This window comes from Wallemia mellicola (assembly GCF_000263375.1).
Source record: "Wallemia mellicola CBS 633.66 unplaced genomic scaffold WALSEscaffold_3, whole genome shotgun sequence".
Classification (NCBI taxonomy): domain Eukaryota; kingdom Fungi; phylum Basidiomycota; class Wallemiomycetes; order Wallemiales; family Wallemiaceae; genus Wallemia; species Wallemia mellicola.
Genome location: NW_006531960.1, coordinates 203,709 through 230,370, shown reverse-complemented (window position 1 = coordinate 230,370; position 26,662 = coordinate 203,709). Strand labels below are relative to the sequence as shown.

Below are 26,662 nucleotides of genomic sequence, written 5' to 3'. Positions count from 1 at the left end.
TTAATAGTGGAGCTGTCTAGGAATTTATGATAAAATTATTATTTTCTGCCTATAATTTAATTATACTTTATATAGCAATTTTTCTTCTTCTCTTTGACGGCGACAATCATGCTATTAGTCAGGCAGTTAAGAACTGCAGGGAGAGTTGCCTTAGTAAATAGCAGGTTGAGATATACCAGCACGCTTCAGTCTCAGAAAGAATTCCCTCAGTTGTCTCCTTCAACAGTACAGACAGGTTCCTTCCATCCAATCGCACCAGAAGACAGCCACTTGCGTAGAGAAGATGTCGATGCCTTTACTACCGTCAGTGATAAACTATCGAGGCATACTATCCAGGCGATCACCGTATCCCCTCACAAACATACAAAAATGTCCCCAGTACAGTCTGCTATCTTCAATTTATTACCTAGTTTAGTAGACAATCATTCAAAAGACAGAAAGGATCTCTTCGTCAAATCAAAGACCGGTACAGGTAAAACAATGGCCTTCTTAGTACCGGCGATTGAAGCACGTGTGAAAGCAATCAAAGAAGCAGGCGATGCAGCTGGCGACAATGAAAAGGCTAAATTAAAAGCCAGCAAAGTCTTTGCGAACAGTTCAGTCGGTGCCGTTATCGTCAGTCCAACAAGAGAATTAGCTACTCAGATAGCAAACGAAGCTATCAAGCTTTGCACTCATCACAAGGGTTTCCAAGTTAGACTTTTTGTTGGTGGTGCAAACAAAGGAAGACAACTTTCTGAATTCAAGAATGGCAGAGCAGATATCGTCGTCACCACTCCAGGGCGTATGAATGATGTTCTCCAAACAAGCCCAATGGTCAGAGAGGCATTAAGCACCTCCCCAATGGTGAGTTACACACTTCTATAACAGCTTGTACTAATTTGACACAGCTTATCCTCGATGAAGCCGACACTCTTTTGGAAATGGGCTTTAAAGACGAGCTCAACGCCATTATTGATCATTTGCCAAGTCATCCAACACGTCAATCAATTTTATTGTCAGCTACTCTCTCTCCAGCTATTAGAACAGTTGCAAAATCTATTCTAAAGTCAGACCACTTGTATATAGACACCGTACCGGAAGGAGAGAGCAACTCACACGCAAAGATTCCCCAATACTACTCTGCGTTACCTAATCCAAGTCATCAGTTACCACACTTACTCAGATTGATAGCCCACGATCAGTTGACAAATCCTAAGTCAAAGATCATGATCTTCTGCCCAACCACTAAAATGACTATGCTTTATTCAACGATTTTCAGAGCGTTATCAAAGGAATTACCAACTAAAGCCAACGTTTTTGAAATTCATAGCAAGAGAACTATGGAACAACGTAGCAGAGCATCAGAATTATTCAGAAAAGATAAAACAGATAGTAGTTTACTCGTAACTTCTGATGTCAGTGCAAGAGGTGTCGATTACCCTAACGTCACCCGTGTTATTCAAATAGGTATACCACCATCAGCAGACCAATATGTTCACCGTATTGGTAGAACTGGTAGAGGAGACAACAACGCCGGTAGAGCCGATTTCATTATGGACTACTACGAATTACCTTTCTTAACTTGGCAACTCAATCAACACAACATAATTGATAACCCCGCCAAAGAGTTTGTAAAAGAAGTTACCCAATTGGCTGAGAGCAGTGGAAAACAAGGCGCTCTTGATAAAGTCAATAATATTGAAAACGCAGTAAGCGATCTCATTTCACAAGTTGATGAATTAGCAGTTAGAGAAACTTTCGCAAGCCTTCTCGGTTATTACATGCCAAAAGCTGGTGTTTTGCGCACCACTAAAGGTGTTGTCATCGAAGGTCTCAAATCCTGGACTACTGATGCTATGGGTCTGGAAAAGCCTCCTTACATTTCTGACCTCTTTTTAAAAAAGCTCGGTCTGACAGACAACCGTACACAGAAATTCGGAAATAGAGATAGATATACCGGTTCTGATTCCAAAGAGTATTATAGCGTAGCACAAAAAAATGGTGGAAAAGACAGAGGTTTACGTTACAATATTGACGGTAAACAGAAGTTCAGAGGTCCAGATAAGGGTACACTGAGAAGTGAATGGGACAAGCGTGGTCTGTACGGTAATAGAGGACAAGGAAGGCCACCATCTGAACGCAACAAGCCAGAGTTGAACGCTAATGAATTCAGAGGTGCACCATCCTTTTCAACAAGAAATATCGGCAGTCGCAGCAATTTTGATAGGCCTAACCGTAGCTTCGACAAACCTAGAGGCAGAAGACAATACATGACTAGTGCACACCCAACCAGAGCAATCTACAAGCCAAATGAGAGAGAGGATTCTCAAAAACCAAAAGTGAGAAATACCATACCAAGAGCGCGAGTAGAATCTCATTACCGATTAGTAGAAAAAGCTCACTAGGAGACGTAGGAGAGAAGTTCGCGATTTCAACACTCGTCGGAAAGTAATCCAAGACTCCATGCAAAAATAGACAAAAAATGGAACAATATCCTTTTATAGATTTCAGCACTCACAACTCCTTAGATATATTATCATCATTGCATGTGTAACTATTTATCAGTTTTTAACTTATTAGATGCATTACAGTTTTACAATGAATCAATAACGTAGCTTGCCCAACGTGATTCCTGAATACGCTCTTTGTATTGTTCGTATGTTTTCATTAGTGCCTCACGTTCATTCGTCTCTTGAACGCTTTCTGCGAAGGATTGCATGAACTCTTTTACGAGATTGACACCAGTGTTTATGTCATCATCAGAGAACTTCTGTTTTTTCTCCTCGTGCCCTTCCAAATCTTCCAATTCATCAGCTTTGCGTTTAGCGAGCTGTTGTAATATGAGAAAGTTCAATTAAGCTGAATTGACTTACTTTTATAACACTCTCAGGGAATCCAGCCATTTGGGCGACATTTATACCGAAACTCTTATCACTAATACCTGGCTCAACTTTATATAACAAACTGACGTCCTCCTGGTCATTCTCCTGCTCTACGTGTGCTACGACGTGAAGGTTTTTCACATGTGTTTGCTGATTTGATAGAGCTGTAAGCTCATGGAAGTGAGATGCAAATACACAGAAACTGCGTAATTCTACAGCTATATACTCGGAAATAGCCCAAGCTAGACCGAAACCATCGTAAGTTGACGTACCCCTACCTAATTCATCTATAATAATAAGACTATCTCTTGTTGCTGATTTCAATATCGTCGCTGTTTCTAACATCTCAGCCATAAATGTTGAAATACCCTTAATCTGGGAATCACCAGCACCGACACGTGATAATATACAATCAAACACGGGTACTGTTGCTTTTGTACATGGTACATAACAACCAATTTGGGCCATTAATGCTATTATACCAATTTGACGAATATAAGTTGATTTACCACCCATATTTGGACCTGTAACTATCAAAAATTCGCTTTCATCTGCAATAATTGATTAGTAGAATTCATGTTCTATAGAGTCATTTACCCCTCTTCAATGTAACGTCGTTGGCTATAAAGTCAACCCCATCTTGTACTTCCAAACAAGGATGGCGTGCTTCGCTAAGGGTCATATCGCTTGTCCCTTTCTCCAATACCTCTGGCTTAACGAATGGATTGGCAGATTTGTCAGAAACATAGGCAAAGCTGTGGTTGTTAGGTAAAATACATCAAGAAAGAAGAACTACTCACTCCATTAAGACATCAACATGAGCGAGGACATTATCCAAACTCTCCAGAACAGGGCAATAGGTAGCGGCTATACCAACGACCTCTTTGACCAAACTTGATTGTTTCTTATCATACGCAGTCTGTACCTCCTTGTACTCGTCACCCAGATCCCTGAGTGTAGAGGTCCTGAAGTAAGTACCACTCTTGAGGGTCGACAACTCATGATATTTCTTGTTATTCGACACACTCTTAGCCTCTGCTTTTGTCACTCTAAAACAGTAGCCATATGTTTGATGTCTCTCCATATGCAGCTTTTTTCCTAGGTCAAGACCAAGGTCATCACCAACAGCTTGGTGCTCATCATCAAGACCATCTCTGATAACTTCCAGTTTCCTCCTATATGCCTTCAAATCGTCGTCGAACTCAGGCTTTATTACGTAATTATGATTAGCTAATTCATCCAAATCGATAGTCGATTCAACCATTTCTATCAACATGTTCAAACTACCGCTGAATTCCTCAAATGGCTTAATATAGGTCTCCTCAATGAGTAATTTTAGTGAATCATCCATAACAGATTCTTGAGTTTGTCTGATGAGTTCTAATAATTTTGGTATATTCAGACAAGCTTGGTATGTTCTAACTACATCTTCAAGATTTGCTACACCCCTTTGAAATCTCTTCGAAAGACGGTGTAAGTCTGGCATCTTCGTCATTATTTGTTCGCGCATTGTGCCTCTCAATTCAACTTCATTCATAAACCATTCAACTAGATTCTGACGTGAGTGAATCTCGTGTAACGTCATCAAAGGTTGTTTTAACCATTGTGCTAGTAGTCTTTGTCCTTGGGCTGTTTTGCAATGATTTAACAAACCATAAAGTGACATATTCTTCGAGCCTCCTACTTCGCCTGGGGACGGGAAAAGACTAAGTGCACGCAAGGCTGACGCGTCGAGCTTCATGTAGTGTGATAAGTCATGGTTCTTTAATGTGAACTGAGAGAAATTCGCAGCGTCACCCATTAAGCCTAGGTAGTTAATAAGAACTGAAGCTGAGGACATTGCTATCTTCATATTAAATTCGGAGGATTGTTTGATAGCTCCATCTTTGAGGAGCCTATCGAGATCTTGCTCTATATCTTTCGTGTTGAAATCTGATGGTTTGACTTCTGTGACGACAATACCACATCTCTCTATCAATGTCTTGAGTTTCGTCAAATCGTGATCAGTACCTTTGTCGTTGGATGGCATCAAGCATTCCTTTACGCCGAGTTGAATGATCAAAGATTCGACATTTGAGAAAAGATCATTATCAACGAACTCGCTTAATCCTAATTCGCGACAGCTTGCGTCACAGTACGCTGAGCCAACATATAAGAGGCCTTCCTTAACGCTAAGCTTTATCGCCATTGAGATAGGCGCTGTGAGGATATCAGAAGAGGCAAATAGCAAATCTTCTACTGGTTGTAAGTTTCCCGGCGAGGCTGTCTTCGCTAAGACAAACGACTGTGCCTTCTTTCCACCTTCTGATTCCCAGATTTCAATTTTCAGCTGTCTTGCTGTTAGAGCTTCGCGAAGGAAAGATTGAGCGGATATTCTATTAAGTGACAGAAAAGGCAGTGTCATTTGTAGTTTCTTTGATGTCATTTGCTTCAAAACAGTCTGGGTTTTAAAGACTTCTGTCGCGACATATTCTGCGTCTACACCATAGGCAGAGTAAAAATCCTATTTATCTATGTTAGAATCGCGCGGTAGTGGCTATGTCGAAACGTACTCCTCTATCGAATAGGCGAATAGTACCTTCAAGGCGCTGTATAATATATTAGAGTGTGTATATAAACATAAATTGGCGTACTTTTGGCATTTTCTTGTAAAATCCCATAAAAGAATCGTTTGAAGCGTTATCTGTACGCGTAGTTTAGATTGTGAGAATATAAGTGAAGAGATGCCTACCTGTATCTTTCTCCTTCTTCTCCTCTGAGTACCTGTATATAGTATAAGCTTATAATAGTTGATATCTCTCTATTCCCACATCATATCTTTTGAACGTCGACTGCGAAGATGAGATTTCTTCAAAATGTTAATTTGAAGGGAATAGCGTCACTCCAAACTAGATCTATACATTCTACTCCTATATTCTTAAAAGCTAAGCAACAAAGCGCTCAGGAAGAGACAGAAGAAGACTTTGGTGACGACTTAATTGGCGGCACTACAGAGGACGCTGTAGAGTCATCCAATGGTTTAGTAGAACAAGTACCATCTCAGTCATCTCCAAACAGCACTTGGAAGACAGCAGTCGACTACCTGAGTCCAAAACTAGCCGATGGTAAACAAATAGACCCAACGAACCGTCCAAAAGCAAGTAAAGTTGTAGACGCCCTAGTTCAAGCTAAGAATACTGAAGAAATTGACATCGGTATCGACTTATACAGACGTTGGCAGTCTTTCAAATTGGGTGTAAATCGTAACGCACACGGTCAAATACTCAATAACCTTTGCAAACAAGGTAGATCTGACATCGCATTTGAATTCTTGTCGGATTTCCAAAAGTTCAATCTCACTTTACCGGATAGAACCGTCGCTAGGACACTTTCACTCAGTTTGCACGACAAGAAAGATGAGAATGCAACACCATTACAATTGCTACCAATTTTGAGAGCATTCCACTACAGACCACATGATGCATTCTGCGTTGCAAACGCCATCAGATCAGTAGAACAAGGTGACGAAATGCGTGTCGTTTTGCTCGATTGGATTAAAGATTTGGACGTTCATAGGGTGATACCAGTTGAAGTTTCACAACTCGCAGACGCCGAGAAGGTCTGGAGTGATCTGCGTGTAATTGCAGAGGAAGAAGGCAAAGCTGGCGAATGGTTAGACATACTCGGAAACAAGTTATTGGAGAAGAAGTCAAAGAGTGAAAAATACGCTGAACGCAAAGCAAGAAAGCAGCAACAACGACAAACTTAGAATAATCTTATATAAATATGCATTTTTGAATAATTTGGGTTTGAGTTGTTTTAGTGAGCAAACATATGTATATATAAATACATATATATAGTGTGTATATAAGTTATACTGTCAGACTGACTCCTTCTCTTATACCACGATGGATGATATCAAGGCATCACTCGTCGGCTTAACTAGAGGCGAAAATAAGCTAGAAAATCTCAGAAATGCTATAGACAACAGTCAATTACCAATAGATGACAAGAAAGCGCTTGTAGAGGCCACTATCAGGGAAGAAATACAATCGTATTCTGTGAGTAGAATAACAATACAAAGATATACCGTGTTAATATATACAGACGACACGATCAATAGCACCTCAATACTCCGATGATAAAGTCACAGATCCATATCACACCGGTTTGCTTTCAAAGTTGGGTATTTTAGTCGATTTACTCAAGAGCGAAATGATTACACCAAATTCAGTAGTACCAATCATCTCCGATACACTAGATATACACCCTCTATCATCAGCTACTGTCATTTTCTCATTCCTGACCAACTTCATGTCTTCCGACGATTCCAACCAAGTGAAAACGATAAGTACGCGAAACAACCTCCTCAAAACCAGCAACGAGCTGTTGAGGAGAGCATCACGGACTAGAAACAGTGAACTATGCGGTGAAATCTTGCTCTTCCTCACCAGTATTATGCCATTGACGGATAGATCAGCTACAAACTTCAGAGGAGATATCAGAGAGTCAAATAAAACATTCATAAATGATCTTATAGACAGTCCAGATGCTGATGATAGCTATAAGGATTTTTGGCGTCTGCAATCTTACCTTACAGACCCAATGTCTATTTATAATGGCGGGTTAGTGAAAAATGATGACAAGGAAGTCACGCATATCGAAAGTTTCAAACAGCTGTTCAGCAATATATTAGATCTTCTCGTTCAAGCATCAGATAAGGAGATCAAAATGTCTGGATCAAAGTTAAAGAAGGACACGAAGAGGAAAGCAGACGAACTCGAGGCCAAATCAGACAATCATGAGTCCAATGATGCATACTTCTTCCCGGAGTATCTCGCTCAACCAAAACTATTCCCATTACAAGTAGGTATCATGGTAAATCGCGATTAGAACATTCTTTGACCATTATAGGTTGCTGATCCAAGCTTCAGATGCTGTGTGTTCATACAAATGTTCATCATTGTCCAATTTATAGTCTCCGTATACCCTAAAGAGCTTCTCAAAGCGCCAGAAATCAAGAACCCACAGGAGAAAATAATAAAGAGCGGCATACAATCGGACAAGCCACTTTATGATTGGGCATCTAATAAGCGAGCAATATTGCTTAAATCATTACCAAAAGTTTCACCCAATAATCTTGACATTACCCAACCAATTGTACAGCTTATGAAAAGGGAAAAACATTGGGTTTATTGGAAGATGGAAAATTGCCCAATGATTGAGTTACCAAGGGATGATCCAGAATTGCTCAATAAAGCTGAAGAATCAAGAATATCAAACATTTTCAAGAGCTTAAACCCAAATCCATACACTTGGGGTACAGAGTCGCTTAGTGAATCTTTCGAAGAAGGATATCAAGATGAACGAGATTTGGAGTTCTACCCACGCGCACCTGAACTCAAGCACTATGTAAATATGGCAAAATTGGATACGATGAAAGCCAAAAAGAGAAAGACTATGTTAGGTTTGGATGATAATGCTGATAGCTCTGGAGATCTTGAGTTAGAAGAGCTAAAAAGTGTCAGTACTTCAACTCCACATAGTATTAATACTAATGATGTTACAGCACAAACAGAGCTTGTCATGGCGTGGGTTTAGATGTGTAGCACGAAGCAACGCACCTATAATAGCTTCTTTACCACCCGGATCTGACGTTGAAGGCCTCCAAGCGGCTATTGAGAAGAGGAAGCAAGCTCAGGCACAGAAAGCTGCATCAAAGGAAAGCTCACCGGCTATCACGACAGCTGCAGAGATTGTCGATGATGGTCAGCGGCAAGAACAGACTGAGCAAGCTGAGCTTGATGCTGAGTCTGCGAAAAAACCAGCCAATGGTTCCCAAAATAAGGAAGAAGTCGATGAACAAGATATTGTTGAACAACAACTAATTGAAGATGAAATGAAAGACCAGAAAGAGAGACCAGAGGAAGCACCAGTAGTTCAGCCAACCATGGATGTGCAAGAAGAGGCGCCAAATGATTCGTCACAGCAGGTAGAAGATACACCCTCTGACGAAGCGATGAAGGATGAGCCTATAGAGGAGAGCACAGAGAAGCCGGAGGTGGAAGTCGTTGCAGCACCTGCTGAAGCTACAGAAATGAAAATAGATGAGGAATGAAAGTGCGAATGCATGCATGTGTAAATTATTGAAATCCAAGATATCGTTATTGATCGTATAGTCATTAGGTTGGTGTTTAGAAAACCATAGGACCGGCAACCTCATCGCGCTTTTCTTTACCGAGTGCTAGCTCTACCAGGGTGAGTGCGAATGGGAAAGCAGTACCAGGACCGCGAGAAGAAACGAGGTTGTCTGTGACTACGACTTTGTCCTCTGAGTAGGCATAGTCCCCAGTGAGTTCACCCTTAACCGAAGGGTGCGAGGTGATAGCCTTGCCTTTTGCGATACCAGACGACTTTATAGCCAAAGAACCAGCGCAGATAGTACCAAGGAGCTTACCCTTTACTTGGTAGTTATCTTGGAAGAGCTTCTGGACGCGTTTGTTGGCTTGGAGTGTGTTGGCGCCAGGACCACCACCAGGAATGACGACGATGTCGTAGCTTGAGAGCTGATCGTCGCTAAGGCTGTCTAGTAGGACGTCTGGTGTGATTTTAACGCCTCTTGTGCAGACGGCCTGAGATTGTATATCTACGCCTGCAGAAGTAGTGTCTATCGCAGCCCTGACTAGAGTATCGTATGCGATAGTAAATTCCATCTCCTCTGTGCCGTTCGTTATAAAAATCAATGCGCTCGTCATATTTTGATAGTGAATGTCTGGGTAGAACGCGTAATCACTCGTTAGAACAGACGTCCATGACGAAAGAAGAGAATTTGGCGCTAGTCGATCCAGTGAAGGCGAACGACGAGGAAAAATCAAAGCCATCGAAACCAAATAATGATAAGCCACAGGAGGAGGAGCTCGTGGGTCTGACGCTTTTATAGAGAACATCTCACTAAGACTACACACAGTCAGAAGAAGACTTGCAGCTTAAAACTGAGCTAGAGATGCTCGTAGAGAGACTCAAAGTGGGTTTGTTTCCTATTCCACTCTCTGGCTGACGTATGCGTAACAGGAGGACAACAAAGGTCTCTACAAACCAGCACTCGAATCTTTGAGAAGCTTCATCAAGACAGCAACTTCCTCTATGACTTCCGTACCAAAACCTCTGAAATATCTCCGGCCACATTACCCAGACTTGCAGAATTTGTACGAGAACTGGGAATCTGGCAGTGACAAGGTGAGAATATAGCACTTCATATACGACCTTGCTGATCCCTATTAGTCACTCTTTGCTGAAATCCTTTCAGTACTCGCAATGACATACTCAGACACCGGAAAACGCGAAACACTGCTCTACAGAATACATGGTCACTGTACGGAATCACCTGGCTCATGGGGCCACGAGTATGTCCGTCATTTAGCCGCAGAAATCGGTGAAGTTTACCAATACCTCACTCTCCCACCTGGCGAAGTTGGTCAGGCTGTAGAAGAAGACGACCCTATCAAGCCATTTAGTAAAGCATTAGAAGAACTCCCTGCATCACTTTCAAAGGCACCAAGCCAAGAGCAATTGTTGGAATTGGCGATGGATTTGGTGCCATTTTTCTTAAGACACAACGCAGAACCAGACGCTGTTGATCTTTTATTAGAACTTGAATCCATTGAAAAAATCGCCAGTCACGTAGACAGTGAGAACTTCCAAAAAACTTGCCTTTACCTCATCTCAGTATCTCCATTCTTGGAACAGCCAGACGACACTCAGGTACTGAGAGTAGCACACGACCTCTACCACAGCAACCACCGCTATCCTGAAGCCATAGTCTTGGCTATGCGTCTCAACGACAGAGATCTCATCAAGAGTGACTTCAAATCACCTACAAACAAGGTCATGCAGAAGCAACTTGCCTTCTTGTTGGCTAGACAGCACGTACCAATTGAATGGGTTAAGGAGGAAGATGAAGAAATTGACGGTGAACTATTTGAATGCCTCTCAAATGTCAAATTACCAGAATATTTCAAGGAATTCGGTAAGACACTCGGTATTTCCGAACCTAAATCACTCGAGGATGTGTACAAGACCCATCTCGAAACCCGCAATGTCAGCGTTGACTCAGCTAGAGGTAACCTTGCTGGCTCATTCGTCAACGCTTTCGTCAACGCTGGTTTCGGAAACGATAAGCTTATGGTCGATGCTGACGAAGGCAACAGCTGGATTTATAAGAACAAAGATGATGGTGGGTAGGAATTTAAATTCTAAACCAATTTACTAACGTTTCCCTCAGCTATGTTGTCTGCTACAGCCTCACTTGGTGTATCTCTCCTCTGGGATCCAGACGTTGGTCTGAGTCACATTGACAAGTACACCTACTCAAACGAAGATTACATCAGAGCAGGTGCTTTCCTTGCGACCGGTCTTATCCATAATGGCATCAAGACTGAAGTTGACGCACCACTTGCATTACTTTCAGAACAAGTTGAGAGTTCTTCAATTCCAATCAAGGTATCAGCTATTATGGGATTGGGTTACGCATACGCTGGTACACAGAGAGAAGACTTAATGGAACTTCTCATCCCATACGCAGTTGACGAATCACTTTCAATGGAAGTGGCATCAATTGCCATTCTCGCACTTGGTTACATCTTCGTTGGAAGCTGCAACGGTGACGTCCTCTCATCAATTTTACAAGCTATCATGGAAAGAGATCCAAAATCGTTAGATGAAAAATGGGCAAGGTTTGCAGCATTAGGTCTTGGTTTGGTCTTTGTAGGTGCAAGAGATAACAGTGATGTTATTGTAGAAACTGTCAAGACTATTGAACATCCATTCGCAAGATACGCTGAAATAATGATTGACATTTGTTCATACGCTGGATCATCAAATGTATTAAAGATTCAAGAAATGTTACACATCTGTTCAGAACACATCGATGGTGAAAAATCATCAGATCTTCATCAATCATTCGCAGTTCTTGGTATTGCAGCTATCGCAATGGGTGAAGATATTGGTGCTGAGATGTCAATCAGACAGTTCAATCATTTGATGCATTACGGTGAACCAATTATTCGTAAGACTGTTCCTCTTGCACTTGGTTTAATCAGTGCATCAAATCCACAAATGCATTTATTGGACTCTTTGAGTAAATATTCCCACGACAATGATTTAGCTGTTGCATTTAATGCTATTTTCGCAATGGGATTAGTTGGCGCAGGTAGCAATAATGCAAGATTAGCACAAATGCTCAGACAGTTGGCAAGCTATTACGCAACTGAACCTGATTGCTTATTGATGGTTAGGATAGCACAAGGTATGGTGCACATGGGTAAGGGTTCCATAGGAGTGAATCCATTCCACACTGATCGTACATTGCTTGACAAGAATGCATTCTGTGGTTTGTTATCTACATTAGTAGCCTTCACAGATGCAAGAGGATGTGAGTTGAGGAATTTCATTTAAATTCAAATAACTGACAAAAAACAGTCATTCTCGAAAAGGCCCACTGGATGCTTTACAATCTCACGATGGCAATGTATCCACGCATGGCTGTAACATTAGATGAAGATCTTTCGGTGCTCAAGACAACAGTTAGAGTTGGTCAAGCTGTTGATGTTGTCGGTCAAGCTGGTAAACCTCGCACAATATCAGGATTCCAAACTCATGAGACACCGGTTAGAATGGCGAACAATGAAAGAGCTGAATTGGCTTCCGAGCAATACTTGTCATACAATCACGTTCTAGAGAATGTCGTCATCCTTCGTAAAAACCCAGGTTGGGAAGATGATTCAATGCAGATATAAAGAATTGTAAAATGAATTTTTAGCATTTATTACAACGATGTCTTATAGTTACTTAAGTTACGAGACTTCTCGTCATTGTCTCGCTCACGTTGCTGCGTCGATCCGTAGAACGTTGAGAAGATTGAGGGAGATAGTAGTATAACAGATGAAATTATGAAGATAAGTATTTATTCCGAAAGGTATCTTCTTAAGAGCACTTATACAAGGCTGTGTTAAAAATAACGCACTGTCCCCAAAGCAAATTTTCATACAAGCTCCACAAGGGAAGAAGAAAGGAAATCGCGTATTTTTACTGATAATAGGGTAAAAACTATATATCGGAGAATTAAGTTCTAATACGCAGTTAAATAATGCGGGTTTGAGATTATAAAATCATGCACACTGCTGCGGTGGCCTATAAGACGATCCAACGAATTCGCTGTCTTCTTTTTCTCTAACAATCAACTTTTAATAAATAGAGTATGTGAAAAGCGGCCTCCTGCCAATTTCGGCGATTATATGGCCGCCCTTCCACCAAACTCGTTCTTGCTAACTCGTCATAACAGAATGGCATCAACAACCGTAGACCTCCTCATCGCTGGTGCCGGACCAACTGGTCTTGGTGCAGCTAAGCGTGCACAAGAACAAAAGGCTGACTTCCTCCTCGTCGATAAGGCCGTCGAAGCTGGTGGTTTAGCCTCAACTGCTACCACAAAGGAAGGCTTCTTGTTCGACGTTGGTGGACACGTTATCTTCTCACACTACGCATACTTCGACGATGTCATCCATGAGGCTCTCCCTAACGAATCTGACTGGTTCACCCACGAGCGTGTCTCTTACGTCAAGTCTAGAGGCCAATGGGTTCCTTACCCATACCAAAACAACATTTCCGTCATTCCAATTGAAGACCAATCAAAGGCTATTGACGGTTTGATCGACGCTGCCGTTGTCCGTGCTCAAACTCCTCACATCAAGCCAAAGACCTTCGACGAATGGATCGTCAGACAAATGGGTGAAGGTATCGCCGACATTTTCATGCGTCCATACAACTACAAGGTCTGGGCCGTCCCAACAACTCACGTAAGTTTCGGTAAAACTTTCAATTGCATCATCTAACAATGAGCTTTAGATGCAATGTAACTGGTTAGGTGAACGTGTTGCAGCACCAAACCCAAAGCTTGTTATCCAAAACGTCCTCCACAAGAGAACCGCAGGTAACTGGGGTCCAAACGCTACCTTCAAGTTCCCAGCTCGTGACGGTACCGGTGGTATCTGGAAGGCTGTTGCCAAGACCATCTCACCAAACAAGCTCCGCTTCGGTGAACAAAATGGTATCACTTCAGTAGATGCTAAGGCAAAGATTGTCACCCTCACCTCAGGTGAAACTATCAAATACAACAAGTTCATCTCAACCATGCCAGTTGACTTCACCCTCGACATCGCCAAGAACGTTGAAGGTATCGATGGTGCCAAGAAGGCCGCTAAGGATGGTTTGGTTTACTCATCAACCCACGTCGTTGGTGTTGGTTACAGAGGTGTTCCACCACCAGACATCAAGGGAATGTGCTGGTTGTACTACCCAGAAAACGACTGTCCATTCTACAGATGTACCGTCTTCTCGCTCTACTCACCACACAACGTTCCAGAGCAATCACGCAAGACCAAGACAATCCAACACTCCGACGCATCAATCCAAGTCACCGATTCATCAGAAAAGGAAGGTCCATACTGGTCACTTATGTTTGAAATCTCCGAATCACACCTTAAGCCAGTCAACCACGACACCATCATCCAAGACACCATCAAGGGTGCAGTTGCAACCGGTATGTCACGCCCAGAGGACGAAATTGTCTCTATCTACCACGAACGTTTCGACCACGGTTACCCAACTCCTTCACTTGGTCGTGACGAAGCTCTTAAGCAAATCTTGCCAGTCCTCGACTCACACGACATCCTTTCAAGAGGTAGATTCGGTTCATGGAAGTACGAAGTTGGTAACCAAGATCACTCATTCATGTTAGGTGTTGAAGCAGCTGACTACGCTTTGTACGGTGTACCAGAAATGACCCTCAACTACCCAGACATCATCAACGGAAAGCCAAACAAGGAACGTCGTCTCCAAAAGTAAGAACATCAATCATCTGCAATCAATCCACAATAAAATGTAATTTATACTTTTAATCTCATTCGCTTTAACGGAATTGTTATAAAAAAATTTCTATTTACACATAATTTCATTTTAAATATGAGAGTCTCTGATATTATTATCTATCAAGACATCAGGAGATCAGATGAATAAGTCTATTATAGCCTCATACGCAGTAGCTCTAATTGTTACAATTGTACTAGGTCTTTTTTCAGTTCATACAGCAAAAAGCACTAATCCTGTATATCACAAATGTGTTGAATCTGGCCTTGGGTTCAGGAGGCATCATATAATGGGGAATCGTTACACTATTAATTACATCCTTGAGACACAAACTGGTGTAAGTTGTGCTGACACTACAACAAAGGATGTTCTTGAATTGGCACTAAAAGAAAGTTTCGATACCCTTGCACGTTTAGGAACAGACGTTGGTAGTGTCCAATTCAGGCATCCAGATGGTTGGCAGACTTATATGACAATTAAACAAGTAATTAATGAAGGAGTAGTCGGAATTCATACAACAGAGACATCTGATGGGATTATCGTCTGGGACTATTGTCCGAGTTCATACTTAGAGTCATTCAAACATTAGAATAGAATCCATGCCTAAAAAATGTAAAAAAATGAATAATAATTTTAATCACATCTGCTTTAAACCGAGTAGTTATAAAAAATTTCAATTTACTTAGAATTTCATTTCAAATATGAAAGTCTTTGATATTGTTAGCCGAGAGATTAGATGAATAGGATAATCTCATATACCGTAGTTGTAATTGTTGCAATTGCACTAAGTCTATTTAAAGTTTATATAGCAAAGAGTGTTGAGCCTGTGTATCACAAATGCGTTGAGTCTGGCTTTGATTTCTACAGTGAAAAGTGCTCTTACAATGTCAATTACGTCTTCGAGACACAGACTGGTGTAAGTTGTCCTGACACTGCAACAAAGGATTCTCTTGTATTGGCACTAGAAGGAACTTTCGACGCCCTTGGACGCGTAGGAAAAAACACTGGTAGTGCCTTATTCAAGCATACAGATGGTTGGAAGACTTATATGACAATTGAAAGAAGATCGTGTTCCAGTTCCTATACCCCTCATAGACCAAAGACAGAGGTATCTAAGGGAAAAATTTACTGGGGATTATAGTCATCAATACATGAAAACAGAATTTATGTCTAAAAATATACAAATAAATAAATTAGCGCTTAGCTTTTCCTCTTCTAACTTGTGGGAATTCCAATGGGATCTTGAGTGTTGCCCTCCTTGCAGATTTTGATGCATCTTGTGATTCCTCCCCGCGTTGATTGTTTAATACGTTAACCTTCTCACGTTCGGCGAGATTGAGAGCAACTAATTGACATCCAAGCGATTTGAAAGATTCGTTAATCTTTTGTACTGGCATTGAAAGTTCTTTCGCGATTTGTGAAGGATCAACTGAATTATCATCGACATGTAAAGTCAAAACGAGTATGTAATTAAGTAATTTGGCTTGAGTAAATGGAGTCATTGAAGATTTAGTTGAACCTCTAGCCGTTTCGGTGAATTTACTAAACAAACCGTCAACGATGACGGGTGGTGCACCTGTTCTTTCTTGTACTTTAGAACGTGATTGTCTACCCAATGTTCTAAACGCGAAGAGATATGACATGTAAAGCAACAATCTAACCTTTGTTCTGCTAGACTTGTTTCCTTTGACTGTTTTGAGAGCCACCAAACGTTCAATTATGTAATTGACGCTATCTCCAGAAGGCAATAGTTGAGCGATAGCTGAGGCATCTTTTGCGGTGAGCAATTTGTCGACTTTACAGCTATTGAACTCTGGATCTGAGATAAGTGAAGATATCTTGTAGACTTCTTCTAAGCTACCACCAGATTGATCATATGGTGGAAGTGGTCTTTGAGCATCGGCTTCAGCTTTGATATTCTCTCTTGTTGGTAATATATCAGTGTTCTCAGCAATATCTTGTTGAATGTATCCCGCGACATTAGCCATTGCTTCAACATCGACTTGATTACGCTCAGCCTCTTTGATAGCCTTCTTAGCTTTCTTTGTACCGAAAGTTTCACCTAATGCGTTTCTAGCTCTCATTCTGTCTGCCATATCAGCGTCATCGAGTTCGGTTGATTTATGAGCCAAAGATCTAATTTGACGGTTCATTACATATAAAGGAGCCTCTTGAAAAGTGATAGTATCGCTGTTCTTACGCTTCAAACCGATCAAGTATCTAAACGATCGAATGAGTAAAAGAGAAGACTTTCTCGATCGACCTACCTCGATGGCTGCTCTTCTGGATCATTTGAAACGTAGTCAATGGAGTCATTAGAGCCTGCTATCAAAGAGTTGCTGTCGTTCGTGTAGGTGCTGAACTCTGTATTCTCCGGCGGTACAGTTGCACCAAAGGCAGCTATAAGAGAATGAATAAGAGTGGGAAATATACCAGACAATACTACGCACCCAACGCAGGTCCTTGTCCTTTATCTGAGAGAATCTTGATTTCAGTCATCCTGTCCTCGATTGAAGAGCCGCGATGGCTTTTCACGAGATACGACGAAGAGAGAAAATCTAAATGGGGATATGTAGGCCTAGTTTATCAATAACGGTGAAAGAGGTTACTTGGTCAGTCTATTATTTTCTATATACTCTTCTCATATGAGCCACAGCAACCAGATAAAGTTGAATTGGTCATTGGAAGCACTCTCTATAGAGAATAAGGAATCTATCAGCTTGACTTTGAACGGCAAGCCCTGGACGAAAGCCCACCTCAAGCATTCCTCTAAGGAAGAAGCTTCCTTGATTGTCTATGGCTTGACCCCGGGTATGGATTATGAGTTAGAGCTCAAATGGCTCAGTACATCATCTTCAATAGAGTCTAAATCTGATAAACCTCTAATCGCTCCATTGGAATCTACGCTTAGATCAACGGTTGAACAGAAAGATTCCCTAATGTCTGAACTAAAACGTACGAGAAAGGAATCACAAAGGCATACTGCTTCTATACAATCAGAAATTGAAGCTTTAAAGAGAACTATTGATAAAAATCAACCAAATGATCAGAGGTCAAAGCAAAAAATATTGAGTTTACAAGGTTCAATCAATAAAGCGAATAAGGATGCGGAATTCATAAACCAGCGATCTAAAGAAATAAATCAATTACTCCCTTCATTGGAAGCTCATCATGATCGACTGCGAAATGAATGGCTAACGAAACAAGAACAAGCGAGAGTTTCAAATGATTTAACAGCTCAGGCGTTACATCAACATGAACAGACCTTCTTGGAAAAGCAGCAACGACTGTCTGTTCTTAATCACAAGCTTGATAAGCTCTTCAATCGTAAACAGAAGTTAGAAAAGTCTATACCCGAAATCCAAAAACAAATTGATGAATTATCAAAGGAAGATGAAAGTAACATTGCATTTAATAGAGTCTATCCAACTAACACAACTGCATCTGATACAAGGCACCACTCACAAAGAAGTTTAAGTTTCTTACCATTTGATAACACTTTTAGTTGGGCGCCTCCACAAACTAGCAGTCCAACGGACAGCTTTTTGCCCTTCCCAACTTCGGCCTCTTCAACCAGACCTGGTACGGGCACGTCAGATAGGAAAGTCGTACCTACTCCTATAGGTAGACCTCAAACACACACAATTTCTGAACCTTTCTTTTCGCATCCACCTTTCCAATCGTTTGACGATTACACTAGGCGGCGGACTAATAGTGAAAAATCAACGACTAATAATAATTCATTCTTTTACAGAGACTTGTAAATCCTTGATATTGTAACTTATTCATCTTATAGCATTTACACTTAAAACTTTTAAAAGTCATCATCCATCATTAATTGGTGTAACTCAATGTGATAGTCATTATAAACACGTCTTGCTTTATCTGACGAACCGAGTTTAACATCATCTTCATCAGAATTACCAACTCCGCATTGTAATTTCAACAAGCATTCATATTCATCGAAACTAAATTCAGGCTTATGAGTTCTTAAACCATCCAACCATTCTTTAGGGTCAATGAGGCGTAATTCCCAAAATCTACGAGATAAACTGAAGTCTGTGCCTACTGGCCATGTAACTATTGTTTTAAGGTTTTGTTGCAATGCGCTTATATTTCTCAACATCTTCTTAGCGCCTTGATTGGTTGCATATTTAATAGTCCGAGTAGCCGACATAAGAATTTTATCCATGAGTAAACCAACACCATCAAATAAGAACCTTCTCTCTTCTTCTGTCAGTGTTCTCGAAGCAGCCTCGTCAAGTTCGTTTATCTCAGTATTAACTTTGACAATATTTGGATCCGGTTTACTAGCATCATCATCGATTTGATAATTACCGTTACGCATGGCCAAGTCGAGGTAGTAGACTGTAATGACCCTCACCTCGAGTCTCATAGTAAATAATATCATATCGATCAACTGATGATAAGTTTGCAAGAGTGCCTCAAATCGTCTAAGTGTTGTTAGCAATCTATGCTACTTTAAGAGCACCACTTACAAAACCATATCTTTCGTCAATGGCAAGTCTGCTTGATCACTTGGATTAAAGGCTGCACGAGAAGCTCGTGAATCCTCATCAGGCAAGAGTTGCTCAGAAGCTACCTTCAAAGCCGATAACTTGACAATGAAATATTTCTGTCCGAGTGTCAATAAAAGAGCTTAATAGAGATCCTTCACGTACCAGACTAGAGAAGAGGTTACCAAGACCCATCATCTTTTTCTTCGAGCATATAAGATCGTCATAACGAACTTTAACGGCATCATTTATACCCATCTCTACGCGACTCTCTTGAGCACAGAGCTCACGCTTCCTATTAACATCTGAAACCTTTACGGCCGTTAGAAATGCTATCGTGCTACCATTGTAAAATCAATCTCACAGGTGTAGCTAATAATTCAGCCAAACAGGCAGTAAGCTCACTTCGTTGAGCCCATTTAGCAGATAACTTAAGATCTGGCGTGCCATTCTCCACATTTTTGTTGGCCACATCTCTTCCGACTAGGTCGATAAAGCGTTCACTGCTGCGCTGATAATATTGTATTATCACAGTAATAATTAATCGACTGTAAGCTTCACGATGGAAAGGCGTCGAACGCAACATTTCAGATAAATGGCTTATCAAATCCAACAATCCAAATACAGACTGTGTAATGTGTTTAGTGTGTTATTCGTTCTGAATATTTACTTACCTTGACGACAGGTTTGGGTGTCTCGCCGATACGGTCAGTTTCTTCGGAGAAAGCATCTGAAGATGCTACAGCACCTTGGAACAATTCCATAACCTTGTCTTGCAACTGTGGTAAGAACACCTTCTCAATGAAGGTATCCATAAAGTCCCTGAGATCATTTTGTTGATCGTATTCACCTTCTTTTGCATCGTTGAGTGAAATACCAGATATACCCAGAATTTCAATACATTTATCAATGAATGAGCACGTCGGTTGGAAGAAGACTGGAATATTGAAAGGATCAGCTTTTGCGATGCGAGTATAATTTCTTTCAAGTTCCATGCTAGTTGGTATATTTGTCGATTCTATCAGATTCGCATTAGAAGTCTGGTTGGAAACTAAACCTGGCATAGTTGTCTGCAATATCCTCTGCAGGGCTTCTTCATGCGGTTTGATAACTCTCGTACAAGACTTTATATCCGTATCGCTAAATTTGAAAAGATATTTGGATCTATCACGCGAATTCTGGACTTGGCGAAGTACATCGTTGATTGAAGCGACTAAATTCGTTGTTGAACCTATACCATGGCTATCATCAACTAAATACCCTTGTATTAGACTTTGTATCTCAAATTGCATCAATTTCCACATTTCTTTCAAAGATACTTGCAATTTATCACCCACTAACTTGTATGAAACTTCAGAAACAACTCTAAGTCCCTGCAGAACAGCCTCTAATTTTGAAAATAACGTCCGGAATAGCTCTCTTAATACATAAGCACCCATATCAAGCTCTCTAGCTTTGTGCATATTTTCAGCATTCTTGAATAGCGACGAAATAATACCAGCAGTAACTGCAGAAGATGCAGGCATTTGATCACCTTTTGCATTAGTCTTCTGATGACTATCAGATCGACTAGCTATTTGATCTATAGTTGAACTGATGATTGATTGGACTTCAATTGGCAACCTCTGAGGAATTAAATCGAGTGCATCCGACAATTTACCTAGTGCATTCAAACTTTCTAAAACTGTTTGTATATACTCAAAAGAATCTGATTCAGAAGCACCCAATTGAACGCTATTCCTGTCTTGTTGGACATTCTCAACGGAAAATTCATGCTGAAGTGATGGCGAGGGTATTGGTGAATTGTTTGATATGAGGCTGGGTGAAGGTATATTCATGGTTGATGACGTAGATACTCTCAAATTGTTTTCTTCAACTTTAGTGTAATCTTTCAGTTGTACTTTCTGCAAATTGTTCAAGTACTTTTCGAAGTTGTTGTCGATTTCTGAAGCCTCACTTGGTACTGGTGAGGGAGGCTCCTTGTTTGGTTTGTAAGGTTTCCATCGTGTTTCTGAATATACTGATTTGAGGTATATATGATTATGAAGCTCCTCTATCAGCATCTCTCTTAAAGCGCTCTCCTGTGATTGCAAGAAAAGTCTGAGGTCAACGATAGCTCCAACACCACGTAGAGAAGGTTGATTGATAGCCTTCAAAGAGTTTATCAAGAGTAATACCGCCTCTATCCACCTCTTTTCACTTATCAATGATTCGAGCTTATCTGGTACGTTTTTGAGTGTGTCGATCTGATCTATTATCTTCATAGCTTCACGCACTTGATTTCCTTTCGACCAAAGCTGCTTGAGGTCTTGTCGTTGAGTTTCCAAACCGTCACGTGCTTCCTTGAGTGAATATCGCGTATCATTGATAGTGTTGACGGTGTCTAAGAGGGTATTATTGAATGTCTGATGTGCGTCTATAGTATTCTGAAAAGCATCTGAGTGTGCTTGTGGGTGTTAGTGACTATCGTATGTTTGACTATCGCACCTACTATTGAAGATACTCTGCAAGGCCTGCTCGAGATTGTGCTTGGTATCTAGGAAGGAATTCAAGGCATCAGCTTCTGAGTGGTCCATCAAGGCCAATCCCAATGTGACCGGGTTGAACTGTGTGTAGAATGAGAATATCGCAGCTTCTAGGACTAGCTACTAACATTTGGTTCCATAACGTATGCCCATTCATTTCTAACGTGCTTAAGAACATCTATGAGTGAGTAAGATACTGATACCACTTATAATACTCTACACACTGTTTATCTCCCTAAATGTGCCATCATCGAGACTATCTAAGGAATTCTCACGAGACTGTAGCAATTCTGGCTGCTTTAAACTGACACTTTCATTTCTAGTACGCCTTTGTGAACGGACAGGTCGAGATGGACGGTGATCCTCCATCGCTGTACAAAATCAAGAAGTTCAACTCGAACGTCCAAGACGAAAATTAATGCAGCAGCAAAAAAGACCGAGATCTTCAACACCAGGAGAGTTGAGCTTTCCTGGCACGCCACAGACTGTCGCTTCTCCGGAATCTAAGAAAGGTAGAGGCAGACCACGCAAGACTGATAAGGATAAGAAGGGCTCTCTATCACCAACGCTACCACAGAATGAACTAGAACCTGCACAGCCACAGCAGCAGCAGAAGAAGCCAGAGGAGGACGATGACGACGAGATTGAGGATGATTGGATGGAGGATGACGATTTCGAGCGTGAGAGAGTGCAGTCTAAGAAAGCGAAAGAGGATTTAGGGTGTGTCATGTCCCATATTTCACCGCCATTTGCTAAGCCAACCACGCAGTGTTCTCCTCCAGCATTTCTCATCTGAACAATTACAGAGATACGAAGTCTACAGAAGAGCAGCATTGAACAAGAACACGATACGAAAGGTAATTTATCATCCATATAAATCTTTGGCTCACACATTACCAGCTATGTAACCAAACGTTGAATCAGAGCGTGTCCCAGAATGTATCAATCATTGTGTCTGGTTTCTCAAAAGTATTCGTTGGTGAGATTGTCGAGAAAGGTGAGTGTAATTGTTCATTTACATAGCAAACCCCTTAACACACCCACAGCTCGCGAAGTACAGGAAGCTTGGGGTCAATCCGGTCCATTATCAGCAGATCAAATACGAGAAGCTCATAGACTGTATCAGAAAGACAAAGGCGCCTATCGTAAGCCATTCGTGAGATGAACCAAAATGTATTATCTGTAAATATCCATAAATTATAAAAGTACAACATCAATAAGTTATCTATATGCGAATTATTAGTCTAGGAATGCGTAAAAGCTTTCTCGTTTGTCATTATAGGTGATGTACTAGCATAAGAGCTTATGAAACTCCTCCTCTTATCAACTTGCTTATTTGATAGCATGGAAACGACATATATAGACACCAATGGTGCTTGTACCATATTGAGAACGAAACCAAAAACACCTTTTAATCCTTCTGACCACCAAGTGTGCGCTACATTATCCCTTCCACCAATCAGTGGTGCCATAATCGCGATAGAAATTGGGAAGATAAACATGAATATGATAACTGAGGAAACCAACCCTGAAATGATAGTGCAAATCAATGCAGATGGTGATGTAATCAGCGACTTAATGAGCCCGATTGATGGTAGCTTCTGCGAGCGGCGCGTGCCGGGCGGAATAGGGATGTGAGGTAGGAGAAATACTCTAGGAAATGGGATACGCTCTATAAAGTTTGACGGAATATTAAACGCGTGCCAAGGTACTCGTCTTTGGGCGTAATAATCCAATGTGAGTGTAATGCTCGTGAATAAGTACGTCAGAGTACCCTGAATAAATATTGTAACTGCCAAATCACCACTCAATGGACATGGAAAATACCACCACGATATTTGCTCCTGATCTGTTGCAATGTTAGTCAGTTTCTCCGACTGCCACAGGGTAAACTTGCCTTTATACATTCCCCAAGCTGGACATACGTTAGTGTATTTCTAGTAGAAGGTATATAGACCCACCAATCACAAAGTTCACACCTCCAGTGAACAGCGACGGCAAAACAGTTTGTATAAATATCAGAAAAATCTGCGCGATAAGTAAGCCAAATGAGGACGATAATTTCTAACTTACATCCAATGGTCTGTTCTTCTTATCGTTCTTATGTACCTGTCCAAGTCTTTTCATTGCTTCTTCCCTATCATGATTCCGTTGTTCAGTACCTGCAAATGAGACTGTACTGCTATTCGACCGGGCATCTATGGGAGATGGTTGCAGCCAATAATTGCTCTGCTGCTCTGTATTTATCTGCATAAGATATGATCGTTGATTTATAAAAAGAAGCCAGGCGCTCTGATCGCTTACTCACTCTCGATGACATCACTCGCAAATCAACGGAATTCCTCACATTCCCTATTTCTGCTATGGCATTCCTGGGGACATTCTATAGAGATTGAGTAAACACCGACGAATTTTTGCAAAGTTAAAAGTTTTTTCCGAGTATTTTTGTATATCACGCCACTAAAAGCCCTTTGTCTAAAATTTGTCTAACGGGAAATTGTATGTAATATTACAGGCCATACTTCACAATCTAAATACCGAAAAATTTGACGCATTCCCATATCTCATCGCACAACTTAATAACGTTTTGACATACATTCGGCGAGATTGACTGACGTATTGACGCACGTATCCACAAAGGAACATCTACAAAAAAGATAGTACATCTGGTATATTGTTAATATACTGTACGCTTTTTAGTATATCCTCCGAGATTGTCTTATGATAACCCTCCTGGTAGAAAAGGAGAGGTCGGATACCGAATTGTTGTGCACCAATGTAGTCGCTATATATACATTTATAAGTTATTTTAGGATTTCAGGGTCACATACCTTTTATATTCATCGCCTAGGAAGAGAACATGTTTTGGTTTTATATCTTCCAAATTAGATTGTTGCAACGCATGATCGAATATCCTATAATCAGGTTTCTCGAAGCCCACATCATAAGATAAGCTGATTGAGCTAAAGAACTGTTTCAAGTTGAGTGATTCGAGTACCGACACTAATGTATTTCAGCTATGTCTATATACTTTTTTAAAGACATTCAACTCACATATCCTATCGTCCGCATTTGACACCAATCCACATTTTACACCTTGGCTTTTTATTGCGGCCACTAGATTGTGATAAGCGGTTGATATCATCGATAGTAGACCTACGTGTGTCATATGCACCAGGAAGTGCCTCATAACCTTCAGAGCTTGCGAATCTATGAAGCAGTTCATTTTGTATGTTATTGAGTGTTTTTGGATCGACTGCATACGTCAATGGATAGCCTTCCTATATGGATTACCCACCGTATCTGTCATCCTGCTCTAAAACCCTCTTGATGATGTTTGACCACCAGATATTTGGTGTCCAGGATATAGATTTACCATAATTTGGTGCTAACTTACTCAATTCTTGAAATGCAACTTTAAACCTCTCTTTCACCTCATCAGGTGCGATAGATATATTATATTTATTGAATACATAAGAATACTGCGATTGTACTGCATTTCTTGGTTTTATAAGCGTATCAAACGCATCAAACAATACCAGACGAGTTCTCATTGTTCTAAAACAAGCCAAAATAATATCAAGCAAGGATATAGAAGCATAGAATGAAATATAAAATTATTTAATACAATGTATATAACATCCTACCCCCCTCAATAACCCTACAATCGTGCGCTAGCTCAACTTTCGCTAACTCGGCCCACGAGAGTTTATTCCCAGGTGGTTTGTTGGGAAGCTTGACCTTCTTGGACAGCGGTAGCTTCGGCAGCCCAGTCGGTGTTACCGAGGGAACCATCAGCAGCCCAGTCAACGGCATCGTTTGATTGGATGCCAGCTGCTACAGCTGGGTCAACAGCACCAGCTTGAGCAGCACCTTGGACGTCCCATTCTGGAATTTGTTGAGCACCTTCAGCCTCAGCGTCAGCGTTACGGCCTTCACCTGAAGCAGCGAGGAGCTTAGCTTCAGCGAGAGCAGCTTGCTCAGCTTCAACTTCTTCTGGGGCACGGTAGAAGAACATGTCTGGCATGATTTCCCACTTGTCTTGTCTTGAGATTGAGCCTCTCAAACGGAGAACTTCACGGGCAAGCATCCACCAGATGAGACCGATAGCGTGACGACCCTTGTTGTTGGTTGGGATAGCAACGTCAACGAACTTGAGAGCAGCGTCGGTGTCACAGAGAGCAATGACTGGAATGTTGACGTAGGCAGCTTCACGGATTGCTTGGTGGTCGACGCGTGGGTCAGTGACGATGATGAGACGTGGTTCCTTGAATGATCTGGTGATGTAGTTGGTGAATGAACCTGGGGTGAATCTACCAGCGATAGCTTGAGCACCGGTTTGGGCAGCGAACTTGTGGACAGCACGTTGACCGTATGGACGGGATGAGATGACAGCGACGTCATTTGGGTTCTCGACTGCAGCGATAACTCTAGCAGCGAAGACAAGCTTCTCCCAAGTCTTACCCAAGTTGATGAGGTTGATACCTAAAAATTTTGATTAAAAACTTCTCTCGCTGGGATGGAAATAACTAACCGTCTTTACGGGTTCTCCAGACGTATGGCTCCATAGCCTTTTCAACGTTCTTAACACCCATGTGGCAGTGGGCAGCTAAGAGCAAGCTAACATCTTCGGAGGTCATTTGGAGAGCAGACATGGTTGCTGTGTGCTAAATAATATACGTTAGCCTCGCTATCTCCTCTATATCTCTACTATTTACCTGGGTCTTTGGACGTAAAGAGAAAGCGCTCTCTCGTAAATCTTCTCGCTTGGGCGAATAACAAAAAATGAAAAATAAATAAATAAATTGTTATTTTAAATTATTTATTATATTCTAATTCAGAGATTATTTACAAA

General features: G+C 41.2%; 14 protein-coding genes across 14 annotated transcripts; 7 read left to right on the top strand and 7 right to left on the bottom strand.

Annotated features, from left to right (window-relative positions):
- Positions 1–108: 108 nt before the first annotated feature.
- On the top strand, positions 109–2,582 carry WALSEDRAFT_35675 (DEAD-domain-containing protein; the record flags this gene model as incomplete). The annotated part of the gene is made up of 2 exons (XM_006956575.1): positions 109–846; positions 891–2,582. 2 exons carry the CDS (start codon positions 109–111, stop codon positions 2,385–2,387), a joined length of 2,235 nt encoding a protein of 744 aa, XP_006956637.1. The 3' UTR covers positions 2,388–2,582.
- Positions 2,576–5,627, bottom strand: WALSEDRAFT_35672 (DNA mismatch repair protein; the record flags this gene model as incomplete). The annotated part of the gene is made up of 7 exons (XM_006956574.1): positions 5,596–5,627; positions 5,498–5,547; positions 5,417–5,452; positions 3,665–5,367; positions 3,462–3,619; positions 2,856–3,415; positions 2,576–2,812 (listed from the first exon to the last, which is right to left on the bottom strand). The coding sequence occupies exons 2-7, from the start codon at positions 5,522–5,524 to the stop codon at positions 2,576–2,578; spliced, it is 2,721 nt and encodes a 906-aa protein (XP_006956636.1). The 5' UTR covers positions 5,525–5,547; positions 5,596–5,627.
- Positions 5,628–5,690: 63 nt separating this feature from the next.
- WALSEDRAFT_59512 (hypothetical protein) lies at positions 5,691–6,632 on the top strand. The gene has a single exon (XM_006956573.1). It carries the CDS (start codon positions 5,704–5,706, stop codon positions 6,610–6,612), a length of 909 nt encoding a protein of 302 aa, XP_006956635.1. The 5' UTR covers positions 5,691–5,703; the 3' UTR covers positions 6,613–6,632.
- A 119-nt stretch (positions 6,633–6,751) lies between these two features.
- On the top strand, positions 6,752–8,961 carry WALSEDRAFT_62616 (hypothetical protein; the record flags this gene model as incomplete). Its single annotated transcript, XM_006956572.1, has 4 exons — positions 6,752–6,904; positions 6,951–7,709; positions 7,758–8,366; positions 8,413–8,961. The coding sequence occupies 4 exons, from the start codon at positions 6,752–6,754 to the stop codon at positions 8,959–8,961; spliced, it is 2,070 nt and encodes a 689-aa protein (XP_006956634.1).
- WALSEDRAFT_59511 (DJ-1) lies at positions 8,413–9,619 on the bottom strand. Its single transcript, XM_006956571.1, has one exon. The coding sequence runs from the start codon at positions 9,596–9,598 to the stop codon at positions 9,038–9,040; it is 561 nt and encodes a 186-aa protein (XP_006956633.1). The 5' UTR covers positions 9,599–9,619; the 3' UTR covers positions 8,413–9,037.
- Positions 9,620–9,654: 35 nt separating this feature from the next.
- Positions 9,655–12,637, top strand: WALSEDRAFT_62614 (26S proteasome regulatory complex, non-ATPase subcomplex, Rpn1 subunit; the record flags this gene model as incomplete). The annotated part of the gene is made up of 6 exons (XM_006956570.1): positions 9,655–9,762; positions 9,811–9,867; positions 9,915–10,079; positions 10,125–11,076; positions 11,125–12,273; positions 12,321–12,637. 6 exons carry the CDS (start codon positions 9,655–9,657, stop codon positions 12,635–12,637), a joined length of 2,748 nt encoding a protein of 915 aa, XP_006956632.1.
- A 435-nt stretch (positions 12,638–13,072) lies between these two features.
- WALSEDRAFT_31387 (FAD/NAD(P)-binding domain-containing protein) lies at positions 13,073–14,857 on the top strand. The gene is made up of 3 exons (XM_006956569.1): positions 13,073–13,096; positions 13,183–13,696; positions 13,746–14,857. Exons 2-3 carry the CDS (start codon positions 13,184–13,186, stop codon positions 14,742–14,744), a joined length of 1,512 nt encoding a protein of 503 aa, XP_006956631.1. The 5' UTR covers positions 13,073–13,096; position 13,183; the 3' UTR covers positions 14,745–14,857.
- A 1,060-nt stretch (positions 14,858–15,917) lies between these two features.
- On the bottom strand, positions 15,918–17,265 carry WALSEDRAFT_59510 (RNA polymerase I associated factor, A49-like protein; the record flags this gene model as incomplete). The annotated part of the gene is made up of 3 exons (XM_006956568.1): positions 15,918–16,985; positions 17,033–17,165; positions 17,216–17,265. Coding segments are annotated over 3 exons (1,210 nt in total), but the record flags the coding sequence as incomplete, so codon positions are not given.
- A 35-nt stretch (positions 17,266–17,300) lies between these two features.
- On the top strand, positions 17,301–19,219 carry WALSEDRAFT_56385 (hypothetical protein). The gene is made up of 2 exons (XM_006956567.1): positions 17,301–17,377; positions 17,422–19,219. Exons 1-2 carry the CDS (start codon positions 17,328–17,330, stop codon positions 18,527–18,529), a joined length of 1,158 nt encoding a protein of 385 aa, XP_006956629.1. The 5' UTR covers positions 17,301–17,327; the 3' UTR covers positions 18,530–19,219.
- On the bottom strand, positions 17,310–22,272 carry WALSEDRAFT_31385 (hypothetical protein). Its single transcript, XM_006956566.1, has 9 exons — positions 22,032–22,272; positions 21,936–21,985; positions 21,774–21,888; positions 19,957–21,728; positions 19,647–19,910; positions 19,448–19,594; positions 19,265–19,401; positions 17,422–19,219; positions 17,310–17,377 (listed from the first exon to the last, which is right to left on the bottom strand). The coding sequence occupies exons 1-8, from the start codon at positions 22,174–22,176 to the stop codon at positions 18,580–18,582; spliced, it is 3,270 nt and encodes a 1,089-aa protein (XP_006956628.1). The 5' UTR covers positions 22,177–22,272; the 3' UTR covers positions 17,310–17,377; positions 17,422–18,579.
- Positions 22,205–24,102, top strand: WALSEDRAFT_35662 (TAFII28-domain-containing protein). The gene is made up of 4 exons (XM_006956565.1): positions 22,205–22,527; positions 22,577–22,664; positions 22,708–22,804; positions 22,854–24,102. The coding sequence occupies exons 1-4, from the start codon at positions 22,226–22,228 to the stop codon at positions 22,970–22,972; spliced, it is 606 nt and encodes a 201-aa protein (XP_006956627.1). The 5' UTR covers positions 22,205–22,225; the 3' UTR covers positions 22,973–24,102.
- WALSEDRAFT_67533 (hypothetical protein) lies at positions 22,775–24,127 on the bottom strand (the record flags this gene model as incomplete). Its single annotated transcript, XM_006956564.1, has 5 exons — positions 22,775–22,801; positions 22,852–23,722; positions 23,769–23,835; positions 23,881–24,054; positions 24,116–24,127. 4 exons carry the CDS (start codon positions 24,125–24,127, stop codon positions 23,052–23,054), a joined length of 924 nt encoding a protein of 307 aa, XP_006956626.1. The 3' UTR covers positions 22,775–22,801; positions 22,852–23,051.
- Positions 24,128–24,173: 46 nt separating this feature from the next.
- Positions 24,174–26,541, bottom strand: WALSEDRAFT_67532 (HAD hydrolase). The gene is made up of 8 exons (XM_006956563.1): positions 26,526–26,541; positions 26,342–26,474; positions 26,080–26,292; positions 25,106–25,908; positions 24,968–25,063; positions 24,862–24,924; positions 24,639–24,810; positions 24,174–24,592 (listed from the first exon to the last, which is right to left on the bottom strand). The coding sequence occupies exons 4-8, from the start codon at positions 25,359–25,361 to the stop codon at positions 24,454–24,456; spliced, it is 726 nt and encodes a 241-aa protein (XP_006956625.1). The 5' UTR covers positions 25,362–25,908; positions 26,080–26,292; positions 26,342–26,474; positions 26,526–26,541; the 3' UTR covers positions 24,174–24,453.
- On the bottom strand, positions 25,517–26,462 carry WALSEDRAFT_15285 (ribosomal protein S2; the record flags this gene model as incomplete). Its single annotated transcript, XM_006956439.1, has 3 exons — positions 25,517–25,641; positions 25,681–26,292; positions 26,342–26,462. 3 exons carry the CDS (start codon positions 26,460–26,462, stop codon positions 25,517–25,519), a joined length of 858 nt encoding a protein of 285 aa, XP_006956501.1.
- Positions 26,542–26,662: the final 121 nt, after the last annotated feature.

What these genes read in the sequence shown, in the direction of transcription:
- WALSEDRAFT_59512 (XM_006956573.1), top strand. Translation starts at nt 5,704, where the DNA reads ATGAGATTTCTTCAAAATGTTAATTTGAAGGGAATAGCGTCACTCCAA.
- WALSEDRAFT_31385 (XM_006956566.1), bottom strand. Translation starts at nt 22,176, where the DNA reads ATGGAGGATCACCGTCCATCTCGACCTGTCCGTTCACAAAGGCGTACT. An exon ending in CACATTTAGGGAGATAAACA is followed by an intron (nt 21,986 to 22,031) that starts GTGTGTAGAGTA and finishes ACTCACTCATAG; the next exon opens with ATGTTCTTAAGCACGTTAGA. An exon ending in CATACGTTATGGAACCAAAT is followed by an intron (nt 21,889 to 21,935) that starts GTTAGTAGCTAG and finishes TTCTACACACAG; the next exon opens with TTCAACCCGGTCACATTGGG.
- WALSEDRAFT_31387 (XM_006956569.1), top strand. Translation starts at nt 13,184, where the DNA reads ATGGCATCAACAACCGTAGACCTCCTCATCGCTGGTGCCGGACCAACT. An exon ending in GGGCCGTCCCAACAACTCAC is followed by an intron (nt 13,697 to 13,745) that starts GTAAGTTTCGGT and finishes AATGAGCTTTAG; the next exon opens with ATGCAATGTAACTGGTTAGG.
- WALSEDRAFT_67532 (XM_006956563.1), bottom strand. Translation starts at nt 25,361, where the DNA reads ATGAGAACTCGTCTGGTATTGTTTGATGCGTTTGATACGCTTATAAAA. An exon ending in TCCTGGTGCATATGACACAC is followed by an intron (nt 24,925 to 24,967) that starts GTAGGTCTACTA and finishes ATCACAATCTAG; the next exon opens with TGGCCGCAATAAAAAGCCAA. An exon ending in AAATGCGGACGATAGGATAT is followed by an intron (nt 24,811 to 24,861) that starts GTGAGTTGAATG and finishes GAAATACATTAG; the next exon opens with TGTCGGTACTCGAATCACTC.
- WALSEDRAFT_56385 (XM_006956567.1), top strand. Translation starts at nt 17,328, where the DNA reads ATGGGGATATGTAGGCCTAGTTTATCAATAACGGTGAAAGAGGTTACT. An exon ending in ACGGTGAAAGAGGTTACTTG is followed by an intron (nt 17,378 to 17,421) that starts GTCAGTCTATTA and finishes TATGAGCCACAG; the next exon opens with CAACCAGATAAAGTTGAATT.
- WALSEDRAFT_59511 (XM_006956571.1), bottom strand. Translation starts at nt 9,598, where the DNA reads ATGACGAGCGCATTGATTTTTATAACGAACGGCACAGAGGAGATGGAA.
- WALSEDRAFT_35662 (XM_006956565.1), top strand. Translation starts at nt 22,226, where the DNA reads ATGCAGCAGCAAAAAAGACCGAGATCTTCAACACCAGGAGAGTTGAGC. An exon ending in ACAAGAACACGATACGAAAG is followed by an intron (nt 22,665 to 22,707) that starts GTAATTTATCAT and finishes ACACATTACCAG; the next exon opens with CTATGTAACCAAACGTTGAA. An exon ending in TGGTGAGATTGTCGAGAAAG is followed by an intron (nt 22,805 to 22,853) that starts GTGAGTGTAATT and finishes ACACACCCACAG; the next exon opens with CTCGCGAAGTACAGGAAGCT.